Source organism: Salvelinus namaycush, chromosome 13 (assembly GCF_016432855.1).
Source record: "Salvelinus namaycush isolate Seneca chromosome 13, SaNama_1.0, whole genome shotgun sequence".
In the NCBI taxonomy this organism is placed as follows: domain Eukaryota; kingdom Metazoa; phylum Chordata; class Actinopteri; order Salmoniformes; family Salmonidae; genus Salvelinus; species Salvelinus namaycush.
Window position 1 is genome coordinate 20,064,258 of NC_052319.1, and position 26,639 is coordinate 20,090,896.

The 26,639-nt window shown below is 42.4% G+C and overlaps 1 protein-coding gene across 6 annotated transcripts in view; it reads left to right on the plus strand.

Annotated features, from left to right (window-relative positions):
* LOC120058316 (unconventional myosin-Ib-like) overlaps positions 1-26,639 on the plus strand; it is a 142,951-nt gene that overhangs the window by 69,240 nt on the left and 47,072 nt on the right. For all 6 annotated transcript variants that reach the window (XM_039006887.1, XM_039006890.1, XM_039006889.1 and 3 more), the window contains 5 exons: positions 1,924-2,018; positions 16,317-16,421; positions 18,306-18,352; positions 20,930-20,993; positions 26,167-26,265. In XM_039006887.1, the coding sequence (XP_038862815.1) occupies positions 1,924-2,018; positions 16,317-16,421; positions 18,306-18,352; positions 20,930-20,993; positions 26,167-26,265 (410 nt within the window). The remainder of the gene's footprint in view (positions 1-1,923; positions 2,019-16,316; positions 16,422-18,305; positions 18,353-20,929; positions 20,994-26,166; positions 26,266-26,639) is intronic.

Consider the following 26,639-nt stretch of genomic DNA (forward strand, 5'->3'; position numbering starts at 1 on the left):
ACAGTCCTGTAGTTTAGCATCTGCTTCATCTGACCATTTTTTTAATAGACCGAGTCACTGGTGCTTCCTGCTTTAATTTTGCTTGTAAGCAGGAATCAGGAGGATAGAGTTGTGGTCGGATTTACCAAATAGAGGGCGAGGGAGAGCTTTGTACGCGTCTCTGTGTGTGGAGTACAGGTGATCTAGAATTTTTTTCCTCTGGTTGCACATTTAACATGTTGATAGAGATTTGGTAGAACTGCTTTAAGTTTCCCTGCATTAAAGTCTCCGGCCACTAGGAGAGCCGCCTCTGGGTGAGCAGTTTCCTGTTTGCTTATTTCCTTATACAGTTGACTGAGTGCGGTCTTAGTGCCAGCATCTGTCTGTGGTGGTAAATAAAGAGCCACGAAAAGTATAGCTGAGAACTCTCTAGGTAAGTAGTGTGGCCTGCAATTTATCCCAATATACTCTACTTTAGGCGAGCAAAATCTAGAGACTTCCTCAGATTTCATGCACCAGCTGTTGTTTATAAATATGCACAGACCGCCCCCCCCCCCTCGTCTTATTGGCGTGTGCCGTTCTATCCTGCCAGTGCAGCGTGTATCCCGCTAGCTGAATATCCATGTCGTCATTCAGCCACGATCCCGTGAAGCATAGGATATTACAGTTTTTGATGTCCCGTTGGTAGGATATTCGTGATCTTACCTCGTCTAGTTTATTGTCCAATGATTGCACGTTGGCGAGTAATATTGACGGTAACGACAGCTTTCCTAGTTACCTTCTGCGGGTCCGGACGAGGCATCCGGCTATTCGTCCTCTGCGTCGCTTCCTTTTGTGATTAATTAGGATGTCTGCCCTGTGGGGTGTCTGGAGAATATCCAGTCCTGCTTGTTGTTCTTGTTGAAGAAATCTTCATCTAATCCGAGGTGAGTGATCGCTGTCCTGATATCCAGAAGCTCAGTCTAATCCGAGGTGAGTGATCGCTGTCCTGATATCCAGAAGCTCTTTTCTGCCGTAAGATACGGTTGCAGAAACATTATGTACAAAATTATTTACAAATATCGCGGAAAAAAACACATAATAGCACAATTGGTTAGGAGACCGTAAAACGGCTGCCATCTCCTCTGGCGCCATTTTGGCACACTGTAATGTTAAAATGTTTTGGCTTTATAGGCTATTTTTACATAGTTGCCAATGACAATAGAAGTTACTTTTTAGTTTTTTTCATCTGGATATAGTCTTTATTAACCATATGACAATGATTTTGAGATATGAAGGCGTTATTATAAATGAAATGAAACTGTTCCACAAGAATGTGCATATGAAAACCATAACTGGCACGCAGAAATGGTAAAGTAAATTGGCATTCCACATGAGAAAGTTTGCCGACTCGTCGTATAGCCTATTAACGGCTACTTCAGGAGAGTAATGGCAGAATCTGCGGAAGCCAGTAGGAGCAGGAGGATGGTCGGGACAGGTTATGTTTTTTTTCTTATTGTTATCTTGATCTTTGGCTCCCACTTAAGCCGACATTTGTGTCTTATTTCATCAAACAGTGACCTTGAAGCATCAGAAAAGCTCAATGCATAAATAGTTGATTATTAAAACACATAGGTTATGTCTATATATGGAACAATACATGTTTTACATTTTCGACCAATCGATTGGTTTTTATTCTGGGACAGCCCTAATATCAACCCAGTGAGCAATGGAGAAACATGAATATTCTGTAGATAGAATTAGTTTCTATTAGTTTCAATGTAGTTGGCCTGTTTTACATAAGATAGAACAGCTTGAATGATAGATGATATGGGAATGGATGAGTTGTGTATGTTATGGAAGTTTCCTTGAAATGATGGACTTACATCTGTGGCGCAATTGAATATCCAATGTGTTTGGACTATGAACGTATGTCAATGTGGATGTGCTTGTTGTGTGTTCCAGCTATGCCCTGGCAGATGAGGCCTACCGTTCTCTGAGGGACCAGGATAAAGACCAGTGTATCCTCATCACAGGAGAGAGTGGAGCTGGAAAGACTGGTGAGACAAGTCCTCCACCAAACAAATGCAATAGGCCCACCATTTAATTGGGAGTTAACACTTACATTAATGTCATCAAACATGCACTATAATGGGTTAACATTGTGAGGGTAATCAACATTTACAACACTTACAAGCAACACTATTGAGGGTTCTTAAATGTACAACACAAGCACAGGAGGTTGGTGACACCTTAATTGGGCAGAGCGGGCTTGTTTTAATGACTGGAACGGAATCGGTGGAATGGTATCAAATACATGAAACGCATGGTTTCTGGTTTCTGGTTTTCAATCCATTTTGTTTCATTCCATCCATTATCAGCTGTTCTCCCCTCAGCAGCTTCCTGTGCACACAAGATAGCCTACAAACAATAGGCCCATCATTTTATGAGCTCACATTTGCGAGGAATCAACTGTGTTAGTAAAAAATTGCAGTACATCAATTCTACTGTTGTATTGTAACACTGTTACAAAATAACATCAACACTTCTTTCAAATGTACAACACAAGGGTTAAGTGATCTTGAGACTTCTAGATAAGGGCTGTGTTCTGTTTGCAGCGTTTGAGAACAGTGTTTCCCAAACTTTTTATAGTCTCGTACCCCTTCAAACTGTCAACCTCCATCTGCGTAAATCAAGTGCATTGTTGGGTTTCTCCATCTCTTCATACAATGCCACATGCCCCTCTAGCACCAGGGTCAGCACACTCTCAAATGTTTTTTTTTTGCCATCATTGTAAGCCTGCCACAAACACACACTCGTTTTTGGGAGGTGACAAAGAGCTCTTATAAGACCAGGGCAAAAATAATAATAATCTATATTTTTGCTCTTTATTTAACCATCTTGCATATAAAACCTTATTTGTTAATTGAAAATTGTGAATAACTCACCACAGGTTAATGAGAAGGTTGTGCCTGAAAGGATGCTCATAACTCTGCAATGTTGGGTTGTATTGGAGAGAGTCTGTCTTAAATAATTTTCCACACACAGTCTGTGCCTGTATTTAGTTTTCATGCTAGTGAGGGCCAAGAATCCACTCTCACATAGGTACGTGGTTGCAAAGAGCATCAGTGTCTTAACAGCGCGATTTGCAAAGGCAGGATACTCTGAGCGCAGCTCAATCCAGAAATCAGGCAGTGGCTTCTGATTAAATTAAATTACATTTTCACAGAACCGCTTGTTGCAACTTCGACGAGGCTCTCTTGTTCATATATTGGTAAGTGTACTGGAGGCAGGGCATGAAAGGGATAACGAATCAAGTTGTTTGTGTCATCTGTTTCGGGAAAGTACCTGCGTAATTGCGCACCCAACTCACTCAGGTGCTTCGCTATATCACATTTGACATTGACCGTAAGCTTGAGTTCATTTGCACACAAGAAATCATACAAATGGAAAGACCTGTGTGGCGTCCTTAATGCAGAAAGAGAAGAGCTCCAACTTCTTAATCCAACTCCTCAATTTTGTCCCGCACATTGAATATAGTTGCGGAGAGTCCCTGTAATCCTAGACTCAGATCATTCAGGCGAAAAAAAACATCACCTAGATAGGCCAATCGTGTGAGAAACTCGTCATCATGCAGGCGGTCAGACAAGTGAAAATCATGGTCAGTGAAGAAAACTTTAAGCTCGTCTCGCAATTGAAAAAATTGTGTCAATATTTTGCCCCTTGGTAACCAGCGCACTTCTGTATGTTGTAAAAGCGTTACATGGTCTCTGCCCATATCAGTGCATAATGAATAAAATACACGAGAGTTCTGGGGCCTTGCTTTAACAAAGTTAACCGTTTTCACTGTAGTGTCCAAAACCTATTTCAAGCTGTCAGATATTCCCTTGGCAGCAAGAGCCTCTCGGTGGATGCTGCAGTGTTACCCATGTGGTGTCGGGAGCAACTGCTTGCAGTTGCAATAAGAAATATATACAGGATTGTTATTTTAAAACGAGGACATTAAAGACCTAGTTAGACTACATGCAAATGTTTAAAATATAATATGCTATAGGCAAACCCTATTTGGGCCGCGCTGTTTTGGCAGTTACTCTTCTGCTGACGCCTTCTTGTGTGATCAGCTGATTTGAGGTTAGCTTTGGGATTACCACTCTACTATGTCTCCCTGTCATGGCTTTGGCTCCGTCAGTACAGATACCAACACATCTTGACCACCAAAGACCATTTGATGTCACAAAGCTGTCCAGTACTTTAAAAATATCCTCTCCTGTTGTCCTGGTTTCCAGTGATTAGCAGAAGAGGATGTCTTCCGACCCCCCCCCATAAATGTAACGGACATGTACCAGGAGCTGTGCTAGGAGATGTTGACTCATCCAGCTGTAACGCATAGAATTCACTGGATTTTATACGACGCAGTAATTGTTTCAAAACATCTCCTGCCATGTCACTGATGCATTGTGAAACAGTGTTGTTGATGGAGGCATTGTCTGAATAGTTTTGGGGGCCTTTTCACCCAGCATTGTCCCAGCCATATCCACGGCAGCAGGAAGAATTAAGTCCTCCACGATAGTATGGGGCTTACCTGTCCTAGCCACTCGGTAGCTCACCATATAAGATGCTTCTAGCCCCTTCTTATTAATGGTATATGTTGCTTTTATACATGTCTTACTACTCAAGTCGTTTTAATTCTTGCAATTTTTTTTCTAATTGTCATGTTTTGTTTCTAAATGTCTGCACAAGGGTGAAGGTTTCATCGAGTTGTGAGATAGTACTTTTGCATATAACACACTGTGGCTGAGGAACAGCACTGCTCTCAATATAAGTGAACCCCAAATCAATGTAGTTCTTATCATATTTGTGCCACTTCGATGGTCCAATGTCCCTGTCTGTTCTGTGTTTTCCCGGGTAGGGGGCAGTAACAACAAACAACAAATGTAGAATTCCTGATGCTAGCATTGAGTGTGCTCGTGGAAGCAGAACAACTTGTGTTGTCGACAGGTGTAGTTGTAGTACTAGCAGTACTATCAGTAGATCTGGTATGTGTCTCTATGGACGCGGGCCTTACTAAATGGACAGTTTGAAAATGTTGTGTACCCCAGTTTGGGAATACCTGTTCTATTACATTCTGTTCTTTCTGTAGAACATACTAAGACTTGTAGCTGAGGGAAACCCAATGATGGGGGCATGCAGGCAGGCAGCAGTAGCCACAAGAACAGTAGGATATCAAATCAAATTTTAAAGAACAGTAGGATCCCAGACCTGAAACTGGGATTTGTTTTGGGAAAGCCTAAGTCAGGTTTGTACCTGAAACAGCAGATGCAAGTTAAATGTGACCGACGCTCTCGATTCGGTCCTATTTAGCAAAATTTGTGTTTTTTTACAGTGGATAATAGTAGACACTCAGTTAGAAAATGGTATCATACACTGCAGTTGAAGAACAATGGGAAAGTAAACTCCGCTTTAAAAGTTGATAAACTTGTAACCCCACTTTTGATAAAGTTGCACGTGAATGTTGCAGATGGATTGTAGCTTCCATCAATGTAAATGTCTTCATCACTTCCAACCCCCCCCCCCCATATTTTTTTGCAAATATATATATATATATATATTCATATATATATATATATATATATATATATATATATATATATATATATATATATATATACACATACACATACACGCACACATACACACACATACATGCACACATATAAATACATACAAATATACATTTGAAGTCGGAAGTTTACATACACTTAGGTTGGAGTCATTAAAACTCGTTTTTCAACCACTCCAAATTTCTTGTTGCCAAATCTATAGTTTAAGTCGGTTAGGACATCTACTTTGTGCATGACAAGTCATTTTTCCAACAATTGTTTACAGACATATTATTTCACTTATAATTCACTGTATCACAATTCCAGTGGGTCAGAAGTTTATATACACTAAGTTGACTGTTCCTTAAAACAGCTTGGAAAATTCCACAAAACAATGTCATGGCTTTAGAAGCTTCTGATAGGCTCATTGACATAATTTGAGTCAATTGGAGGTGTACCTGTGGATGTATTTCAAGGCCTACCTTCAAACTCAGTGCCTCTTTGCTTGACATCATGGGAAAATAAAAATAAATCAGCCAAGACCTCAGAAAAAAATTGTAGACCTCCACAAGTCTGGTTCATCCTTGGGAGCAATTTCCAAACGCCTGAATGTACCACGTTCATCTGTACAAACAATAGTACGCAAGTATAAACACCATGGGGCCACGCAGCCGTCATACCGCTCAGGAAGGAGACGCGTTCTGTCTCCTAGAGATGAACGTACTTTGGTGCGAAAAGTGCAAATCAATCCCAGAACAACAGCAAAGGACCTTGTGAAGATACTGGAGGAAACGGGTACAAAAGTATCTTTTTCCACAGTAAAACGAGTCTTATATCGACATAACCTGAAAGGCTGCTCAGCAAAGAAGAAGCCACTGCTCCAAAACAGGCATAAAAAAGCCAGACTACAGTTTGCAACTGCACATGGACAAAGATCGTACTTTTTGGAGAAATGTCCTCTGGTCTGATGAAACAAAAATAGAATTGTTTGGCCATAATGACCACCGTTATGTTTGGAGGAAAAAGGGGGAGGCTTGAAAGCCGAAGAACACCATCCCAACCGTGAAGCACAGCATCATGCTGTGGGGGTGCTTTGCTGCAGGAGGGACTGGTGCACTTCACAAAATAGATGGCATCATGAGGAAAGGAAAATTATGTGGATATATTGAAGCAACATCTCAAGACATCAGTCAGGAAGTTAAAGCTTGGTCGCAAATGGGTCTTCCAAATGGACAATGACCCCAAGCATACTTCCAAAGTTGTGGCAAAATGGCTTAAGAACAACCAAGTTAAGGTATTGGCGTGGCCATCAAAAGCCCCGACCTCAAGCCTATAGAAAATTTGTGGGCAGAACTGAAAAAGTGTGTGCAAGTAAGAATGCCTACAAACCTGACTCAGTTACTCCAGCTCTGTTAGGAGGAATGGGCCAAAATTCACCCAACTTATTGTGGGAAGCTTGTGGAACTTTTGACCCAAGTTAAACAATATAAAGGAAATGCTACCAAATACTAATTGAGTGTATGTAAACTTCTGACCCACTGGGAATGTGATGAAAGAAATAAAAGCTGAAATAAATCACTCTACTATTATTCTGACATTTCACATTCTTAAAATAAAGTGGTGATCCTAACTGACCTAAGACAGGGTATTTTTACTAGGATTAAATGTCAGGAATTGTGAAACTGAGTTTAAATGTATTTGGCTAAGGTGTATGTAAACTTCCGACTTCAACTGTAAATACATATGTATACATTTTAAATACATTTCCTTTATTACCCTACCACCCCTCCCCCAATAGGAGCAAACTAGTGAACAACACCGCTTAGGCCTGTATTTCCATGGACAGTCTATTTTACAATAGTTATATTTTGTTCGTTTTTACTCCGCTAAAATTAGGCTATAACTAAGAATGCAAATTGATTTCTGATTCAAATAATATTACTACACAGATCATACACGTAATGCTAGCTAATGAGCCAGCAAGCTAATGTTTTCTAGCTAGATAACAGTACGCTTTAACTTGCAATGAAAACGACTTTCTGACAAAATTCTTTAACTTATAATATCTGAAAATGGAGCTCGGCCCTTTAACTTATACATGGATGAACGCTTCACGGCAGACTGGAACCATTGTTTTGTTTGTAGCTACATCTTGTTTGGCCGGTTAAACACAGACCGTGGCGTGTGTAGAAAGTAGCAAATAGCTTTTTCCAAGTGATCTGTCGATAGCGCCTGCTAAATTCAGGGTACCAATGTTGTTGAAAAGTATCAACTTTTGTAGTTCTCGATGGCTAACGTTATACATTTCAAAAACGGCGCGGTAGAAAGTACTATCAACACATACTGAGCAGCTCATGTTATAAACAGAAGCGTGCGAAATGAAAGACCAATGCAAACTCATCACCTGGCATGTCCAGACCACCAATTATCTCAGCCAATCATGGCTTGCGGCAAGGTTCCTGACTTTTTTCGTGGATAAGCCAACTAGGCTCGTAATTTAACAATTTTATTTGTATTTACGGAATACAAGTTTGTTATTAATGCACATGAAAGTTCACATGTTCCAGAAGATATTTCTGCCCCAAAAAATGTTTACGTTCAAATGCCTCTCCTGTGAAGTAGTGACGTGTGACATATGCCTAGTTTCCTGAAACGAGTCACAAATGTACATGCAGGCATGGCAAAACAATAGTGTAAAGACAAAGCGACTGACTAATGGAAACAAACTCTGACGATAAAATGGAAGTTAGACAAAACAATATAAACGGTGGCAACTCTTTAAATATACCTTCATTTTATGTTTTGCCATGTTGTGCTGTCAACTTGTATTAACCTATGTTTTAATCATGGAAAGTGTTCTATAGGTAAAGATTAACTGTAAAAAATCACATATGCTACACAGAAGCATGGAAGAATGGTATTTGGTGGCTAGTTATAGTTAATTTGGTAGATGTGATTCCCAGTTGCTGGCCATATTGAATTGGCAGGGAAATCTCCATGCTTCCTAATATATGATGATGATATCACCATCACACCCTGTCCCTTCCTCTGACATCAGTTAAATTGAAAGCTTCTCTTCATTTTCTTCGTTGGTTTTGTGTTACAGCACTTACCAAAGCTATCAGAAGCCAACTTCACATAACATTGTGGTCTACTGTTCCTCTTTTATAAGTTTCATTCTTCTCTGCCTCTAACCAAACTGTTTCTAATTGCTGGTGTATTAACACACTTTCATTCAATAGTACAGTGCTCTGGGTGATGTGGCTTTGAGAATCTGACATGATAAAACCAAGTAACATACCAATTATCTTTTAGCTGTTGGAAGCCCCATTTGTGCTATCCTTTTGTGTTGGAATTAATACAATAATAGAATTCTCAGAGGTTCTAACCATTCTATTATTCAAATTATTTTGCTGGCATGGCACTTCTCATCTCGAGTCCTGGAGGCTGGAGTCAAACTGCAGTACACGTGCCTGCCAGGTGAAGTGGGCTACTGGGTGAATTACGAACATGTTGTCAATCCAGTTGACTCTCCATTTGGTTCCCATTAAACTCTCTACAAGTGGCCTTCATCCCACTAAAGAAAAGACACAACTACTTAAATGTTATGTTTATACCAGCATATATCCCACAACCCTGAAACCGTTCTGTGGTTAACTGGTGCTGTGATTACAAGGCCTTGGATTATCTGTCACTGCAAGGCCAATGTTAACATCCTAATTACTTTGATACAGAACATTAATGTTAGTCAAGTGGTGTCACATTGTTCAACATCATTAATTAGTCACCTTAGCAATGATGCAGTGCTGGCAGAGGTCAGAGTTCACTAGTGTTTTTATTTAACTCCTTTTCTCCCTCAAATGCAAAACAAACCATTTTTGTCTAATGAAGTCAAGTGCTGCCACATAACTTTCTACAATTTGCTGACATCAGTGTACAGGACATTACAACCACACCATTTGTTTTGGGGTCTTTCTTCCTCCTTTGTCAGGGGGGGGGGGGGGGGGGGGTGTTCTACAGTAAATACTGGAATGTATGTGTGCCAACCACTCATGGGTTTAAAGTCCCAATCCAGGAAATGAATCAGCAAAGCCAGGGCAATGAGATGAGTTAGGATTTGGGGTAATCTCAGTAGGTTTACAGGGGGTAGATGAGGGTGATGAAAATGGGTCTGGGTTTGGGGTGACCCTAATGCTATTCAGTCCAATTCATTACGGAGTCAACTTGTGAAGACGTAGTCTTTTATTTGTTAATGCATTTTTCAGAGGAGGTCTAATTTATTTATCGTACTGCCTTGAGTGCAGTGCCTGACAGGAGTGTTTCAGTGCATTTGTTTCTGAGCATCCCTGAGCGTCATCAATTTAATACTTCTGCAAATCTGAACTCGCATACCTGACCTCAAACACACATTTCTGCAGATTTGAATGGTTGAAGAGTCCCACTAGCAAGTAGTTCCTTTTCAAACCAGCTGAATCTTTTGTCATTTGGAAAACATGTAAACATTATCTTTGTATGAAAGATTTGATATTTGTGAGAGAGTAAAAAGTAGTCACTAACTGTATGTGTCATACAATACCTTTATGATCTAGAGAGTACCTCAACATTATGATGGTTATAAGTGTTTCTAATTTGTAACTAATCTCCTTTTGATCTTACTTTGTTCCTTTTGAGATTGAAAAACATGATTATAGCGGACTGTTGGCTTACTCACTGTAAGGTTTGTTAACGATACTATCCTCTGTCAGGGGTATTCAACTCTTAATAACCTACAAGGTCCGGAGCCTGCTGGTTTTCTGTTCTACCTGACAATTAATTGCACAATGGGTCCCTGATTAGAGGGTAACAATGAATAAAGCAGCGGAACTGGCTTCCAGGTCCAGAGTTGAGTTCGAGGGCTCTATGTTTAATTATTGTACGTAATTTCTAGGATCCTTCAACTCTTGTGCTGATTTCCTGCTTTCCCCTTACCCGCTCTTTCCTAACTATCTATATCTAAGGGTTGTCAAAGGCCCTCTTAAGATTTCCTCTCTGCCTTTGTCTCTCGCTTTTTGCTTTCTGGGTCACAGTCCGCTGCAGACCGTCAGTCATCTCATCGGCTAGGGATGTTCTGGAGTCTGGACTGAACATTACACTAATACTACAAACCATGTAACGTTTAGCATAATGCTTTCTGTCCTGAGAAGAGGCTGATTCGGGAGCATTTCATATTCATATCAATGCATATAAACTCATAAAGTTGCACAGATTCTAACCCCATCTTTTAAAACGCTGGGTCTGGGTACATGTTCTCATACAGTACCAGTCAAAAGTTTGGACACACTTACTCATTCAAGGGTTTTTCTTTATCCAGCATGACAATGCCACCAGCCATATTGTTCGTTCTGTGCATGATTTCCTGCAAGACAGGAATGTCAGTGTTCTGCTATGGCCAGCGAAGAGCCCGGATCTCAATCCCATTGAGCACGTCTGGGACCTGTTGGATCAGAGGGTGAGGGCTAGGGCCATTCCCCCCAGAAATGTCCGGGAACTTGCAGGTGCCTTGGTGGAAGAGTGGGGTAACATCTCACAGCAAGAACTGGCAAATCTGGTGCGGTCCATGAGGGGATGCACTGCAGTACTTAATGCAGCTGGTGGCCACACCAGATACTGACTGTTACTTTTGATTTTGACCCCCCCCCCCCTTTATTATTCCATTTCTGTTAGTTACATGTCTGTGGAACTTGTTCAGTTTGTCAGTTGTTGAATCTTATGTTCATACAAATATTTACACATGTTAAGTTTGCTGAAAATAAACGCCGTTGACAGATATGTTTCCTTTTTTGCTGAGTTTAGTAACCAAAAAAGTTTTAAACAAATATATTTCAGATTCTTCAAAGTAGACACCCTTTGCCTTGATGACAGCTTTGCCCACTCTTGGCATTCTCTCAACTAGCTTCATGAGGAATGCTTTTCCAACAGTCTTGAAGGAGTTCGCACATATGCTGAGCACCTGTTGGCTGCTTTTTCTTCACTCTGTGGTCCAACTCATCCCAAACCATCTCAATTGGGTTGAGGTCGGGTGATTGTGGAGGCCAGGTAGTCTGATGCATCACCAGCACACTCCTTCTTGGTCAAATAGCCCTTACACAGCCTGGAGGGATGTTTTGGATCATTGTCCATTTGAAAAACAAATGATTGTACCACTAAGCGCAAACCAGATGAGATGTCGTGTCGATGCAGAATTTTATTTTTTATTTAACTAGGCAAGTCAGTTAAGAACAAATTCTTATTTACAATGACGGCCTACCAAAAGGAAAAAGGCCGCCTGCGGGGAAGGGGGCTGGGATTAAAATAAATGTAAAAAATATAGGACAAAACACACATCACGACAAGATGGGTCTCTACGTAGTGGTGTGTTGTCTAAGACGACAACCCTGCATGGCAGCAACGCATGGTAGCAGCACAAAACAGGGTACAAACATTATTGGGCACAGACAACAGCACAAGGGGTAAGAAGGTAGAGACAACAATACATCACTGAAAGTAGCTACAACTGTCAGTTAGCGTGTCCATGATTGAGTCTTTGAATGAAGAGATTGAACTCTCCAGTTTGAGTGTTTGTTGCAGCGCGTTCCAGTCGCTAGCTGCAGCGAACTGAAAAGAGGAGCGACCCAGGGATGTGTGTGCTTTGGGGACCTTCAACAGAATGTGACTGGCAGAACAGGTGTTGTATGTGGAGGATGCAGTAGATATGTATGTGAAGCTGCATTAGATATCTCAGATAGTGGGGAGTGAGGCCTAAGAGGGTTTTATAAATAAGCATCAACCAGTTGGTCTTCTGACGGGTATACAGAGATGACCAGTTTACAGAGGAGTATAGAGTGCAGTGATGTGTCCTTTAAGGAGCATTGGTGGGAAATCTGATGGCCGAATGGTAAAGACCATCTAGCCGCTCGAGAGCACCCTTACATGCCGATCTATAAATGTACGTCTCCGTAATCTAGCATAGGTAGGATGGTCATCTGAGTCAGGGTTAGTTTGGCAGCTGGGGTGAAAGGGGAGTGATTACGATAGAGGAAACCAAGTCTAGATTTAAGCCTGCAGCTTTGATATGTGCCCAGAGAAGGACAGTGTACCGTCTAGCCATACTCACAAGTACTTGTATGAGGTGACTACCTCAAGCTCTAAACCCTCAGAGGTAGTAATTACACCTGTGGGGAGAAGGGTATTCTTCTTACCAAAACACACGACCTTTGTTTTGGAGGTGTTCAGAACAAGGTTAAGGGCAGAGAAAGCTTGTTGGACACTAAGAAAGCTTTGTTGTAGAGCGTTTAACACAACATCCGGGGAGGGGCCAGCTGAGTATAAGACTCTCATCTGCATATAAATGGTGAGAGAGCTTCCTACTGCCTGAGCTTTGTTGTAAATTGAGAAGAGCGTGGGGTCTAGGATCGAGGCTTCGGGTCCACCCTTGGTGAAAGGCAGTGGCTGAGACAGCAGATGTTCTGACTTTATACACTGCACTCTTTGAGAGAGGTAGTTAGCAAACCAGGCCAAAGATCCCTCAGACACTAATAATCTTCAGCTGGTCCACAAGAATTGAATGGTCTACCATATCAAAAGCATTGGCCAAGTCAATAAAAATAGCAGCACAGCATTGCTTAGAATCAAGGGCAATGGTGACATCATTGAGGACCTTTAAGAATGCTGTGGTAGCCATGCTGGTTAAGTGTGCCTTGAATTCTAAATAAATCCGTGTCACCAGTAAAGCACCCCCACACCATCACACCTCGTCCTCCATGCTTCATGGTGGGAACCACACATACTGAAATGATACGTTCAAGTAATCTGCGTCTCACAAAGACATGGCGGTTATAACCAAAAATGTTAATGTCCATTGCTTGTGTTTCTTGGTCCAAGCAAGTCTCTGCTTCTTATTGATGTCCTTTAGTAGTGGTTCTTTGCAGCAATTCGACCTTGAAGGCCTGATTCACGCAGTCTCTTCAGAACAGTTGATATTGTGATGTGTCTGTTACTTGAACTCTGAAACAAATCAAATCAAATTGTTTTTGTCACATGCATCGTATACAAAAGGTGTAGACCTTACCGTGAAATGCTTGCTTACAAGCCCTTAACCAACAGTGCAGTTCAAGAAATAGAACTAAGAAAATATTTACGAAATAAAACAAGTACAAATAGAAAGTAAACAGAGTAGAATTACATAATAACGAGGCCCCAGTGAGGTATTGAGCCGTACACACTACCCTCTGTAGCGCCTTACGGTCTATTACTGAGAAGTTGCCATACCAGGTGGTGATGCAACCGGTCTGGATGGTCTCGATTGTGCAGCTGTATAACTTTTTGAGGATCTGGGGACCCATGCCAAACCGTTTCAGTCTCCTGGTGTTGTTGCTCCCTCTTCACGACTGTCTTGGTGTGTTTGGACTATGATCGTTTGTTGGTGATGTGGACACAAAGGAACTTGACACTCTCGACCCACTCCACTTCAGCCCCGTCGATGTAATTGGGGGCCTATTCTTGCTCACATTGAGGGAGAGGTTGTTGTCCTAGAACCTCACTGACAGGTCTTTGACCCCCTCCCTATGAGCTGGCTCATCGTTGTCAGTGATCAGGCCTACCTCTGTTGTGAGCCATGACCAGCCTTTAAAAACGCTTCATGGCTACAGACGTAAGTGCTACGGGTCGGTAGTCATTTAGGCAGGTTACCTTCGCATTCTTGGGCACAGGGACTATGGTGGTCTGCTTGAAACATGTTGGTATTACAGACTCGGTCAAGGAGAGGTTGAAAATGTCAGTGAAGACACTTGCCAGTTGGTCAGCACATGCTCCGAGTACATGTCCTGGTAATCAGTCTTGCCCCATGACCTTGTGAATGTTGACCTGTTTAAAGGTCTTGTTTACATCGGCTGCGTAGAGCGTGATCACATAGTCGTCCAGAACAGCTGGTTCTCTCATGCATGCTTCAGTGTTACTTGCCTAAAAGTTATTTAGCTCATCTGGTAGTCTCGTGTCACTGGGCAGCTCGCGACTGTGCTTCCCTTTGTAGTTCGTAATAGTTAAGCCCAGACACATCTGACAAACATCAGAGCCGGTGTAGTAGGATTCAATCTTAGTCCTGTATTGACGCTTTGCCTGTTTGATGGTTTGTCTGAGGGCGTAGTGGGATGTCTTATAATTGTCGGGATTAGTGTCCCACTCCTTGAAAGTGGCAACTCTAGCCTTTAGCTCGGTGCGGATTTTGGCTGTAATCCATGGCTTCTGGTTGGGATACGTCTCTATGGGGACGACGTCCTCAATGCACTTATTGATGAAGCCAGGTGACTGACGTTGTATACTCCTCAAAGCCATTGGATGAATCACAGAACATATTCCAGTCTGTGCTAGCAGAACAGTCCTGTAGCGTAGAATCCGCGTCATCGGACCACTTCCATTAAGAGCGAGTCACTAGTACTTCCTGCTTTAGTTTTTGCTTGTAAGCAGGAATCAGGAGAATAGAGTTATGGTCAGATTTGCCAAATGGAGGGCGAGGGAGAGCTTTGTATCTGTCTCTGTGTGTGGAGTAAAGGTGGTCTAGAATTTATTTTCCTCTGTTTGCGCTTGTGTCATGCTGGTAGAAATTAGGTAAAACTGATTTAAGTTTGCCTGCATTAAAGTCCCTGGCCACTAGGAGCGCTGTTTCTGGATGAGCATTTTCTTGTTTGCTAATGGCCTTATACAGCTTGTTGAGTGCGGTCTTAGTGCCAGCATCAGTTTGTTAGGGTAAATAGACGGCTACGAAAATATAGATGAGAACTTTCTTGGTAGATAGTGTGGTCCATAGCTTATCATGAGGTACCTCAGGCGAGCAATACCTTGAGACTTCTTTAACATTAGACATCGCGCGCCAGCAGTTACTGACAAATAGACACACACACCCGCCCCTCGTCTTACCAGACGTAGCTACTCTGTCCTGGTGTTACACAGAAAAACCAGCCAGCTCTATATTATCCGTGTCGTCGTTCAGCCATGACTCAATGAAACATAGGATATTACAGTTTTTAATGTCCCGTTGGTAGGATAGTCTCGACCGTAGACCATCGAGTTTGTTTTCCTGTGATTGCACGTTGGCCAATAGAACCGATGGTAATGGAGATTTACTGACTTGCCTACGAATCCTAACAAGGCATCCAAACCTTCTCCCTCGGTATCTCCGCGGGAGAAGGTTGCGAATGACAGGGATTGGACCTGTTCTTCGGAAAGAAGTATATCCTTCGCTTCGGACTCATTAAATAAAACAATTTAGTCCAGTTTGAGGTGAGTAATCACTGTTCTGAAGCTCTTTTCCGTCATAGAGACGTTAGCAGCAACTTGATGTACATAAGTTACAAACAATGCGAAAAAAACAAACAAAACAGCACAGTTGCTTTGGAGCCCGTAAAACGGCGGCCATCCTGTCTGGCACCATTATTTATGTGGGTCTTCCTTCCTGTGGCTGTCCTCATTTCGCCAGTTTCATCATAGCGCTTGATTGTTTTTGCGACTGCACTTGAAGAACCTTTCAAAGTTCTTGACATTTTTCCCAGAGAGGGTACACACCCTGTCTCTGTAGGGGCCGCTGGAGAGTGGTGTAAGGGGGATTTTGGGGTGTGGAGGGGCTGGCTAGGGTTGGCGTAATTGGCGACTTGGAGGTTTGGGTGTGTCAGGGCTCTTGCCTCAGCCCTGTCTAGATCTAGATGAGAATGACCTTTAACCCTGTCTTTCTGTCTGTTCCTGTTCCAGAGGCCAGTAAGCTGGTGATGTCATATGTGGCGGCGGTGTGTGGGAAGGGCCAGGAGGTGAACAAGGTGAAGGAGCAGCTGCTGCAGTCCAATCCTGTGCTGGAGGGTGAGTGTTCTAACCCGACCCACCTTTCGCTCTTTCCCATGCAAGTTCGGAATAGGAGGTGCTTATATATGCGAGTGGAAGTGGCTCCCATGCTTCAGGTTCAGAGTGGGATGGGGCTCAGCTAAGATGGCCGAGGCATCAGGGACACACCCACTTTTACACACAATCAGTTTAGCTTTTTTCTCTAACCAGTTTCTTTCTCTCACACGTCAAGCCTCTCTTAACAGAGATATCCAGATAGGTTGAATGCTTTCATTCAAGTTGTCAAAAAGCATTCAAGCTATATGGATATCTCTGTTAAGAGAGACTTGAAGTGTGTGAGAAAGAGACCCGTTGGGCCGGTAACCGAAAGGTTGCTGGTTCGATAACCAGAGCCGAGATGGTGAAAAATCTGTCTGTGCCCTTAATTTGCTCCAGGGATGCCATGCTACTATGGCTTACCCTGTAAAACCCTGTATGTGACAATACATGTTTTCATATTATTTTCTTTACATTCAATTAACTGTTCATTTGTGACCGGCCTCTGTACATTTAAAATAAATCTGTTTTGGAGAGTACCGTATTTGTTTTCCTGACATGAATCATCAAACCACTCTTCATCCAATGACTACTAGACACAACATGCAACACTTTATAAAATCTCCCAACCCTATTTACATTTTTCACCAATCCTTAGTCCACTACACAAGGAGAAAAAAACCCTCCCTATACCTCTGTGCTGGCACAGACAGCAGTGTTTTAATTGAGGGTCTGTAGACAGGAAATGCTCGTGAATGATGAAGGTAGCCTAGCGGTGCCCAGTACTTAGCTGCTGTAGTATAGAGCCAGGCCCAGAATACACTCAGTAGGAGTATAGCAGCTACAGGCTGTAATGACCCTTAGGTACACAAAGAGAGGGAGCGGGGGGGACATAGACTTACTGTAGTTAGCAATGATTAACTTAATCAACACTCTTTAATTAGGTGGCTGATTTAAATACTTTACAACCCCACGGTGCTTTGTTGAATGACAAATGAATGCTGTTTAGTGTAAAATGTGGGATTTTGGAGAGAGGAAGAGAAAATTAATAATGTACTTTTACTGCAGTTGGTGCTCCCACAAATCTCAGCCTGCTTAAAGGACTGTACTGAACGAGCAAATCTGTACTTTTTTCACGGTCTTTTCTTGAATGGTGATATTGTGTTGAAATGTGTGTTGAACTATGAAATACTGCAAACTTATAATTGATGGGCTCTGGTCATTTTCATAATTGTGTACTATGTGTAGTGCACAGTTCACACACTGAACCACTGACTTAAATGTAGAGAGACTGCTATTTTGAGCCTTCAGCTTTGAAAGCCTCCAAGCTTTGTTTTAACCCAGGCCCTCAATAACATAATGGGACTGATTAGGCGTCAGGGGTGGTAGGTAGCCTAGTGGTTAGAGCGTTGGACTAGTAACCAAAATGTTGCTAGATCGAATCCCTGAGCTAACAAGGTAAAAATGTCGTTCTGCCCCTGAACAAGGCAGTTAACCCACTGTTCCTAGGCCGTCATTGAAAATAAGAATTTCTTCTTAACTGACTTGCTTAGTTAAATAAAGGTAAAATAAAATCAGACCAAAAGGCTTTGTGATAGTCTAGTTGTTTCATGATTGACAGATAAATGGATCAGCTTTTACAGGTTCGACAGACAGCGTTAAGTAGATTTCATGAAGAGAACACCAACCAAGCCTTCAGTATGTATGTGTTAGTTAGTGCTTATGATTTAGCAGAGAAAGTGATGCTTGATGACTTTTCACATACTTGAAGTAATACAGACTTACAGACTATCAAAATGTGTAATATACTGATATTGGTTGCCCTGTCTACCTGACTGATACTCATGTTGAAATGTTTATTTTCAGCTTTTGGGAATGCTAAAACTATGAGAAATGACAACTCATCCCGATTTGTAAGTATCCTATTTTCTTTGTTGTCCTGATACTAACACTGAAGTCTGTGGGTGCTTTGATGGTCTGCTTCTCCAATAAGAATCTGTGTGTGATGGTCTGCTCCTCCAATAGGAATCAGTGTTTGATGGTCTCCTCCATTGAAGCTGTGTTTACTTTAGATTAAACACAGGTGGACCTTTGATCTAGACGTCACCACAGGCAAACAAACCCTCACCCTTTTTCTCTTTTATCTCTTTTTATCTCCAATTTCTCTCATATCACTCTTTCTCCCCTAGTTCCTCCCTCATTTTCTCCCTCTGTATAGCTTGCAATTGGCTCTCTCTGCAGACCCTGCCGTTAACACCAAGCCATTACAGTTACAGCATAGAGGCAGCCCAGGATAGAAATTAAACCCAAGTCAGTGTAGTGTTTTTTTGGCAACCATCTCCAGATGTCTGCCGATGGCTCCTGCCAAGATCCCTTTAGTGTTTGGAAAACTGCTCTTTTCTCCAGAAACTCCACTGCCTCTGGTGTCATGTAATGTTTTCCTACAATGAGATGGCTCTTAAAGCACTAAATATATCCACTTATTCCACTCCCACATGGCACAAGCGCCAGTACGGTGCTGCTTTGTACAGTTAAAGATTACATTACGTCACATCATGCAAAACAGCTTGTGTCGGCTGGTGTGGAGACCGTATTGACGGTACGATCGTCAGCCAATGGGATGGTTAGGTTTACGGTAACTGTTACTTTGACCTCTGACCTTTGGCCAATTGCCACTGAGGAACTAACATACTTGGAGGCCTACACTACCTCTCCTCCAATATGACTTATGCACAGTGAGCATTCTGGTGCAAACATGGCTCCTGTAGCACTGGAGCTTTAGGAAACTGACTGACGCTTTGACTAATGATGATATCAGCAGAGTGGTGATGCAACCACTATCTTACTCTGAGGTTTTTTGTCTGGTAAACTAATCTAGGAAAGCATTGTCTTTTTATTTCTCATGCTTCCTCGCTGGCTGGCTGCGTTTTCCAGTGGGGCCCATTGGCAGCCAGCAGCTGCCTGTTTTAGATTCCACTGTTTCTGATGTCACCACATTACTTCAGGCTTCACCAATCAGACTGGAAACACACTGACTGACTGAACCATATCCCACCCTGTCTCGGGCTACCAGTCTTCACTTAATGCCTGTTTATTTATCTAACCTTTATTTAACCAGGCAGGTCAGTTAAGAACACATTCACAATGATGACCTAATGTCTAGGGCACTGGTCAGGTCACATTGTCAGGACAAAACCAAAACTCACAGGCCCTTGTCATGTACCATTGTTATTTGAACTAATATCCCACGAGTCAGTTTAATCTGGTGTTGAAGTGCTCTGTGTACCATACTATTCAACCTCTGGCTTTCATAAAGTTGTACAACTCACTCACCAACCTCAGAGTGTAGCTACCTACCTGTCCCTAGCCTGTGCTCAGGTTTAGGATATCATAATAGGGGAATTATTTCGGATTATGCCTGATCTGTTTATATTTAGGTAACCTTGATTTAAACTGCTTGATGAGCACCTCCTGCTTGTTCCAGTGAATCCCATTTAGTTCTAACTCATCTCCTCAGGACGAGGACAGATTGTTTGATCTGTTTCTTCCCCCTGCAGAGAGACTGGAGATGTTGTTGAAACTGGCAGCGGCCATTGCCAGTTAAATGTTTTCTTTTTTGACCTTTATTTAACTAGGCAAGTCAGTTAAGAACAACTTCTTATTAACAATGACGGCCTATTATTTACGCTGGGCCAATTGTGCGCCGCCCTGTGGGACTCCCAATCACGGCCGGTTGTGATACAGCCTGGAATCAAACCAGGGGCTGCAGTGACGCCTCTAGCACTGAGATGCAGTGCCTTAGACCGCTGCGCCACTCAGGAGCCACTACGGCTTTTTTTTTTTTTACTCTGAAGGTAAATAAAAGGAAGACTAATCAAATGGCTGCAAAGAAACTGGGCCCAGTGTTCTTCTAACCCACATTTTAAACAGAACAGAGGGTGAGCGAAGCAGGGTGGTTTGTTTTACTCTCCTTTCAAATGGGAGAAGAATAAAGTACTTTCCTTCTTCACAGTAGTCAATTACTTCACAGCATACCTATATGTGATTGGCAGCTGAATTTATGAACACGTCCAGTGCCTGGAGACAAAATTACTTCTTCAAAATGAGTTAAACTGTTTTCTCATTTCAGTGAGGTTTGCGGTGATCCCTGCCTGTGCTTGTGCAAGCTTCCTCCTGCATCTGGGAATGTGTTCAATGGCCATTTCAATTATTAATATTTACTCTTTGATTCGAAACATAACTTAAATGCATTCAGGGCCTGTGCTGAGTTTGCTACAAAGCAACCTAACCTTGCCACCTTATTATAAGCCCTGGGCCCGTTTTATCTGTTTATCTCTTGTTTTGGCTGCCTGGAAAACTGCTTCATTGCTGAAAGAAAACATAGATTTTGCCTCAGAGACTAGCTAGTTGTTGTTATTTACCCAATAACATGCTGATATGTTAGTGTGGTGTCAGGAAATTCTAATCGCTGTATTCTCTCTTCTCTACAGGGGAAATACATGGACATTGAGTTTGACTTCAAGGGAGACCCTTTGGGTGGAGTTATTAGCAACTGTGAGTATTATAAGGAAGACACATGCACACATACACACGTCATGCTTAAATAACCACATGCTAAGCTCTCCTACATCCCTCTAGCCCTCTCACATGTCACTGCTGTGAGCATGGTAGTGATAGTGTAGCCCTAACACAGTTAGCTCAATTAAACCCCCAGTCAGTCAGTCATTCTACCATGGTAATGGTTTGTCTCACACCCTGGGCGAGGGACAGGATCTGGATGAGGGAGAGGGCCAGGGACAGTGAGAGGGACGGAGTCGAGCAGTTCACCACATGCTGTCCCTGCACGCCCAGTCGGTCGGCTCACCAAAGAGAGAGGGAGATCAATATTGCACTGTTTATTTTCAGTCAATGGAGGGTCAGTGACACACAGGAACTAGATGGGGGGGAAAAACAACCTAAAAAAAACCTGAACAGTTGCCAAACAGACACATTAAAAAATGTTGACTGCTTTCTGTCTGCAGTACCTCGTCTTGTATCTCTGACCCTCAACTGCTTTGTTATTGTTTTGTTCGGTCTCTTGTTCATATTGTTTTGTCTAGTCTGAAGAGATTCTGCTATGAGGTCAGGGGAAATAAAGAGTGGGTAGATCTGTCGCAGATAGTCCTCTGTCCTTTCTGTTTGTTGGAGAGGAGAGCTCATGGAGACTGCCCAGTGCCTTCATAGGTTTATTATGGAGAGGGAGACTGAGGGCCATGTGACTCTATGGTGCAATGGTATATAACAGGAAGAGGAGGATGGATGGAAGGTAGTGATTCACAGCCGTCTTTAATGTCATTTAAATAGTGTGTGGCTGAAGGGCAGGTTGAATAAAGAGAAACAATACCTTACACAATCCATCAATGTGTAATTATTTATATAGGCTACAAGGAGGCTTTTCTTTCATTATTTTAGATTATCTGGTATTACTGCATAAGCCTAAATTTTAGCTTAACTGTGCGGACGCCAAATAGCCTACACAGCCAATCACCAGATAATGCTTTTGGGAACGTGCAGAAAAAGTTAATGTCAATCCACAAAAAGGTAATTGCCGAAGTTTCATTCAATAAGACAATAGCTGAGTAAGGAGAGCTGAATATAAAGAGGGAGGGCCAGAGAAGTAATGTTTGGAAAGATTTGGTGAAGTGGTGAAAGAGGATGATAGCAGTGCTGGCTATGTTGTGTGTGAAGATTGAGGCTCTATACAAATTCCACAGTCACAAGACGTGACTTCAAATAGGCCTATGGCATATCAAGGGAACTGTAGCCTACTGTTTAGATGGGTTAAATGGAAAATGAAATCTGGACATTGACTAACCAGAATAACCTACTCCAAAGTCCTCTGATAATACTAGTCCCGTGCGAATCGACATCCCTGTGTTTTGAGAGAAATGTCTGAGTTCGACAGGTGGCTCGAGGTTTGAACAAGAAAACAATAACTGATTCGATAAATTGAATGAAGTGCTGCACATAGCCTACATATGAAGGGCCTACATACTCGCCTGGACTTGTTGAAATATCTTCATGCCTGGAAAAAACCCTCCAGGCTTACATCATAACTGTCAATTTATAGGAAGAAATGTATATAATAATTACAGGGGGCAGTTTGGAAAAACGAATCCGGTCCACATGGTTCTCTAGAATAACGGACATTCTGGGGTAATAAATAAATAACCAGCGTTCTCTAGTAATGCTTGTCCTGTGTGAATAGTACTATAGCCTTAATAATAACTCCTGCAGCATATCAACCTCCACTCTTCTGGGAAGGCTTTCCGCTAGATGTTGGAACATTGCGGGTACTTGCTTCCATTCAGCCACAAGAACATTAGTGAGGTTGGCACTGATGTTGGCCTGTCGTTCCAATTCATCCCAAAGGTGTTCGATGGGGTTGAGGTCAGGGCTCTGTGCAGGTCAGTCAAGTTCTTCCACACCGATCTTGACAAAACATTTCTGTATGGACCTCGCTTTGTGCACTGGGGCATTGTCATGCTGAAACAGGAAAGGGCCTTCCCCAAACTGTTGTCACAAAGTTGGAAGCACAGAATCGTCCAGAATGTCATTGTATGCTGTAGCATTAAGATTTCCCTTCCCTGGAACTAAGGGGCCTAGCCAGAACTATGAAAAACAGCCCGAGACCATTATTCCTCCTTCACCAAACTTTACAGTTGGCACTGGATTCGGGCAGGTAGAGTTCTCCTGGCATCCGCCAAACCCAGATTCGTCCGTCGGACTGCCTGATGGAGAAGCATGATTCATCACTCCAGAGAAGGCATTTCCACTGCTCCATAATCCAATGGCGGCACGCTTTACACCACTCCAGTTTACGCTTGGCATTGCACATGGTGATCTTAGGCTTGTGTGTGGCTGCTTGGCCATGGAAACCCATTTGATGAAGCTCACAACGAACAGTTATTGTGCTAACTTTGCTTCCAGAGGCAGTTTGGAACTCGATAGCGAGTGTTGCAACTGAGGACAGACTATTTTTACACGCTTCAGTACTCTGCGGTTCCGTTCTGTGAGCTTGTGTGGCCTACCACTTTAGGGCTGAGCTATTGTTGCTCCTAGATGTTTCCACTTCACAATAACAGCACTTACAGTTGACCAGGGCAGAAATTTGATGAACTGACTTGTTGGAAAGGTGGCTTCTTATGACTGTGCCACGTTGAAAGTCACTGAGGTCTTCAGTACGGGCCATTCTACTGCCAAGGTTTGTCTATGGAGATTGCATGGTTCCGTGCTCGATTTTTATAAACTTGTCAGCAACGGGTGGTGCTGAAATAGCAGAATCCACTAATTTGAAGGGGTGTCCACATCATTTTGGTGATGTACTGTATCTAAATGATGTACGATATCTTTGACTAGCCTATAGCGCATTTTCTATATTTGCAGGTTAGGGTTGGGTGCGGGTCTCAAATGTTCACTTTACCACATATAGTCGGGCGGTTGCGGATGGGTTATAATCAATTGCGAGCAGGTGCGGGTGAACAAACAGCTGACCTGCGCACCACTAATGGAAGAATAGGCCTCTCATGCCTGAGGGCTTCCCTCAGAAGTCACTAGCTATAAATTCCTCTGTTCCTTTATTTCGCTGCTGCAGCACAGTCAGCCAACACCTCATTATGGCCCTCTCTCCATGCCCAGAGATCTTCTTTAACTGGAGATTAAAGAGGAACACCTCTAGGGGAGTGGTTCACAAACCTCTCCTCGGCACCCCCAGACGTTTCACAATTTTGTAGTAGCTTTCAACTAGCTCACCTGATTCACCTAGTCAAGGGCTTGATAATTAGTTGTCAATTCGAATCAGGATGTGCTAGCACTGGAATAGATCAAATACATGGAATGGTTGTGTGTCCCCAGGTGAGGTTCGAGAACCACTGCTCTAGGGCATGGTGGAGCAGCTAGGGTTAGGCCACAGTCGAAGGGTTTAGGACACTACAGCCCATGCTCGCTAGTTTTGTATGGAATAATGTGTCAAAATGTATGTGTAGAATTTTGTCTGCTTTGATAATCTTGTTTATTTTTGTTATTGTATGTGATTGTGCCTTGTCCATTACCCATTTTGTATAATAAACTAAAGTTGAGTTGACTTAGATAATGATAACGTGCTAGGAAGAAGATATCAATACCCAGGCGCACAATCCTTTGGTGCTGGTTAAATCCTAGTCTAAACGACAAGACAGGATATGGACTTCCATTCTTACTTTTCAGTATATAGCGTGTCTGACATTTCTCCTTTAATGTATGTTTGCTAATCTAGGAACCATTTCCTGGATGCAGCCTGCCCACTGCAAATAGCTAAATAGCATTCAACATTATACAAATACTTTACAGCAGGCATGAAAGAGCCTTAGTAGTAAAAAGCAATAACAGGGCTGAACTCTTCTAGTGTACAAAAGGTGAAAGGTCATGACAGAGAGAAGAGCACCTTGGGGGGTAGACTCTGAATGTTCAGAACATTCTTGAGCCACATTTCCTGTTCCTGCATCTTATTTTCTGTTGGAACTCACTATTGTGAGTTTTGTCTGGTCAAGAGGATGCTTGCATGTAGTTACATGTGAATCTCAGAGTAGGGTACAGGCTAAGGGAGCCAGAATGGGAGACAGTGACATTGTTTATGACAGAGAGAAAGCCAGAGAATACTCACATTGCAAGACTAGTATTTTATGTGTGTATTAGAAGAGAGGGGTGAGAATCCATGCTGTCAGGCTCCATTTTGATTACATTTCAGAGGCAGTGCATCACTCTGAGCTGCTTGTCTGTCGCACTCTAAAGAGATGCTACGTTATTGATGAGCTGACACACGTGTTTAAAAACTCAGAATCACTTAGTGATACACACACACACACACACACACACACAGTGACTATCATGTGGTGGTGAAGCATGGCTGGCAGTCTATTGACTACCCGTTTCTCTGTAGTGGGCCAGTGGAATTAAGTGCTGTGCCAGAGAAAGTGTAAATGCATTATGAAGTGGTCCCTGACTCTCCAAGCGGTTAATGCCCCCACTGAGAGGATAACTTAGCTGACCGGTAGCTAGCAGCTCCAACTCAGGTCCTTGGGCTCTATATTCAACATAACAAATTATTCTCTACCTGGCTAAATTATCTTACTTTCCTGATCAACTTATAGTAAATAGAGCTATGTGAACCACGTAAACCACATTAACTGTTGAAATGTAATATGTAACAGAGTACATCCTTTTCAGTCTAGGTGTTGTAGTTGATCAGTAGTTAAGGAGAAGGAGCTGACTTGACTTTTGAGCCCTTCATATGGTTTCCTCCTTTGAGTCTTCCTGTGCCTGACGGCTCGGAGGCTCTACTTCTACACAATGAACAATGAGACGCCTACATAACCGTGGCTCTGTCACCTTGGAAACACTAATATTTGGCTATAACAGGGAGATCAGAGCTCTACAGATGTGGTCTGGACACTGACCATGTGTAGACTTAAAAGATCAGTCGTGTTCTTCTGATCTTTTAAGATCTTCTTTAACAGTATATGTCCTGCCTTACCTCTACCATGTGTGGTAAACTCATGGTAGAGTAATAATAATACCTTGTTAAATCTCGGTTTACATTTCCTTTTCCTACCTTACCGATTTGTTGAATTGTTCTAGCAGGTAATTCAGTATAATGCCTGTTTTTAACATCCATGTCTTAATTGTGTGCTTTATGTATTGTTATCCTCAGATCTACTGGAGAAGTCCAGGGTTTGCAAGCAGCCAAGAGGAGAGAGAAACTTCCACATCTTCTACCAGCTTCTTTCTGGAGCCTCGGATGACACCCTGAGTAAGTTATCCACACACAGTTATCGGTAATACCTTCATGACAATATTATTAACATGTTACGAGTCATACCATCTCAGAAACGGTCACAAATGTTTATAAGGTATGTCATGACAGAGTTATTACACTTGGCGTCAAATAAATGTCAAAGTTATCTAACCGCAAAATGTCTTAGTTATTCTAAAGAAACACGTGACTAATACTTAAACATGAGCCTGTGTTTAACTACAGAGAACAAAGAACATGAAACCAGTGTGGTTCATTTGTTCTCAGCTGGAGCTCAGCCACTGTTTGGCAGTCTTGATGAAGGAGAACAATATAATGGTCTTTGATTCAATGCTGGACAAACATCAAAAGACTTGATTTATCTGCACTTA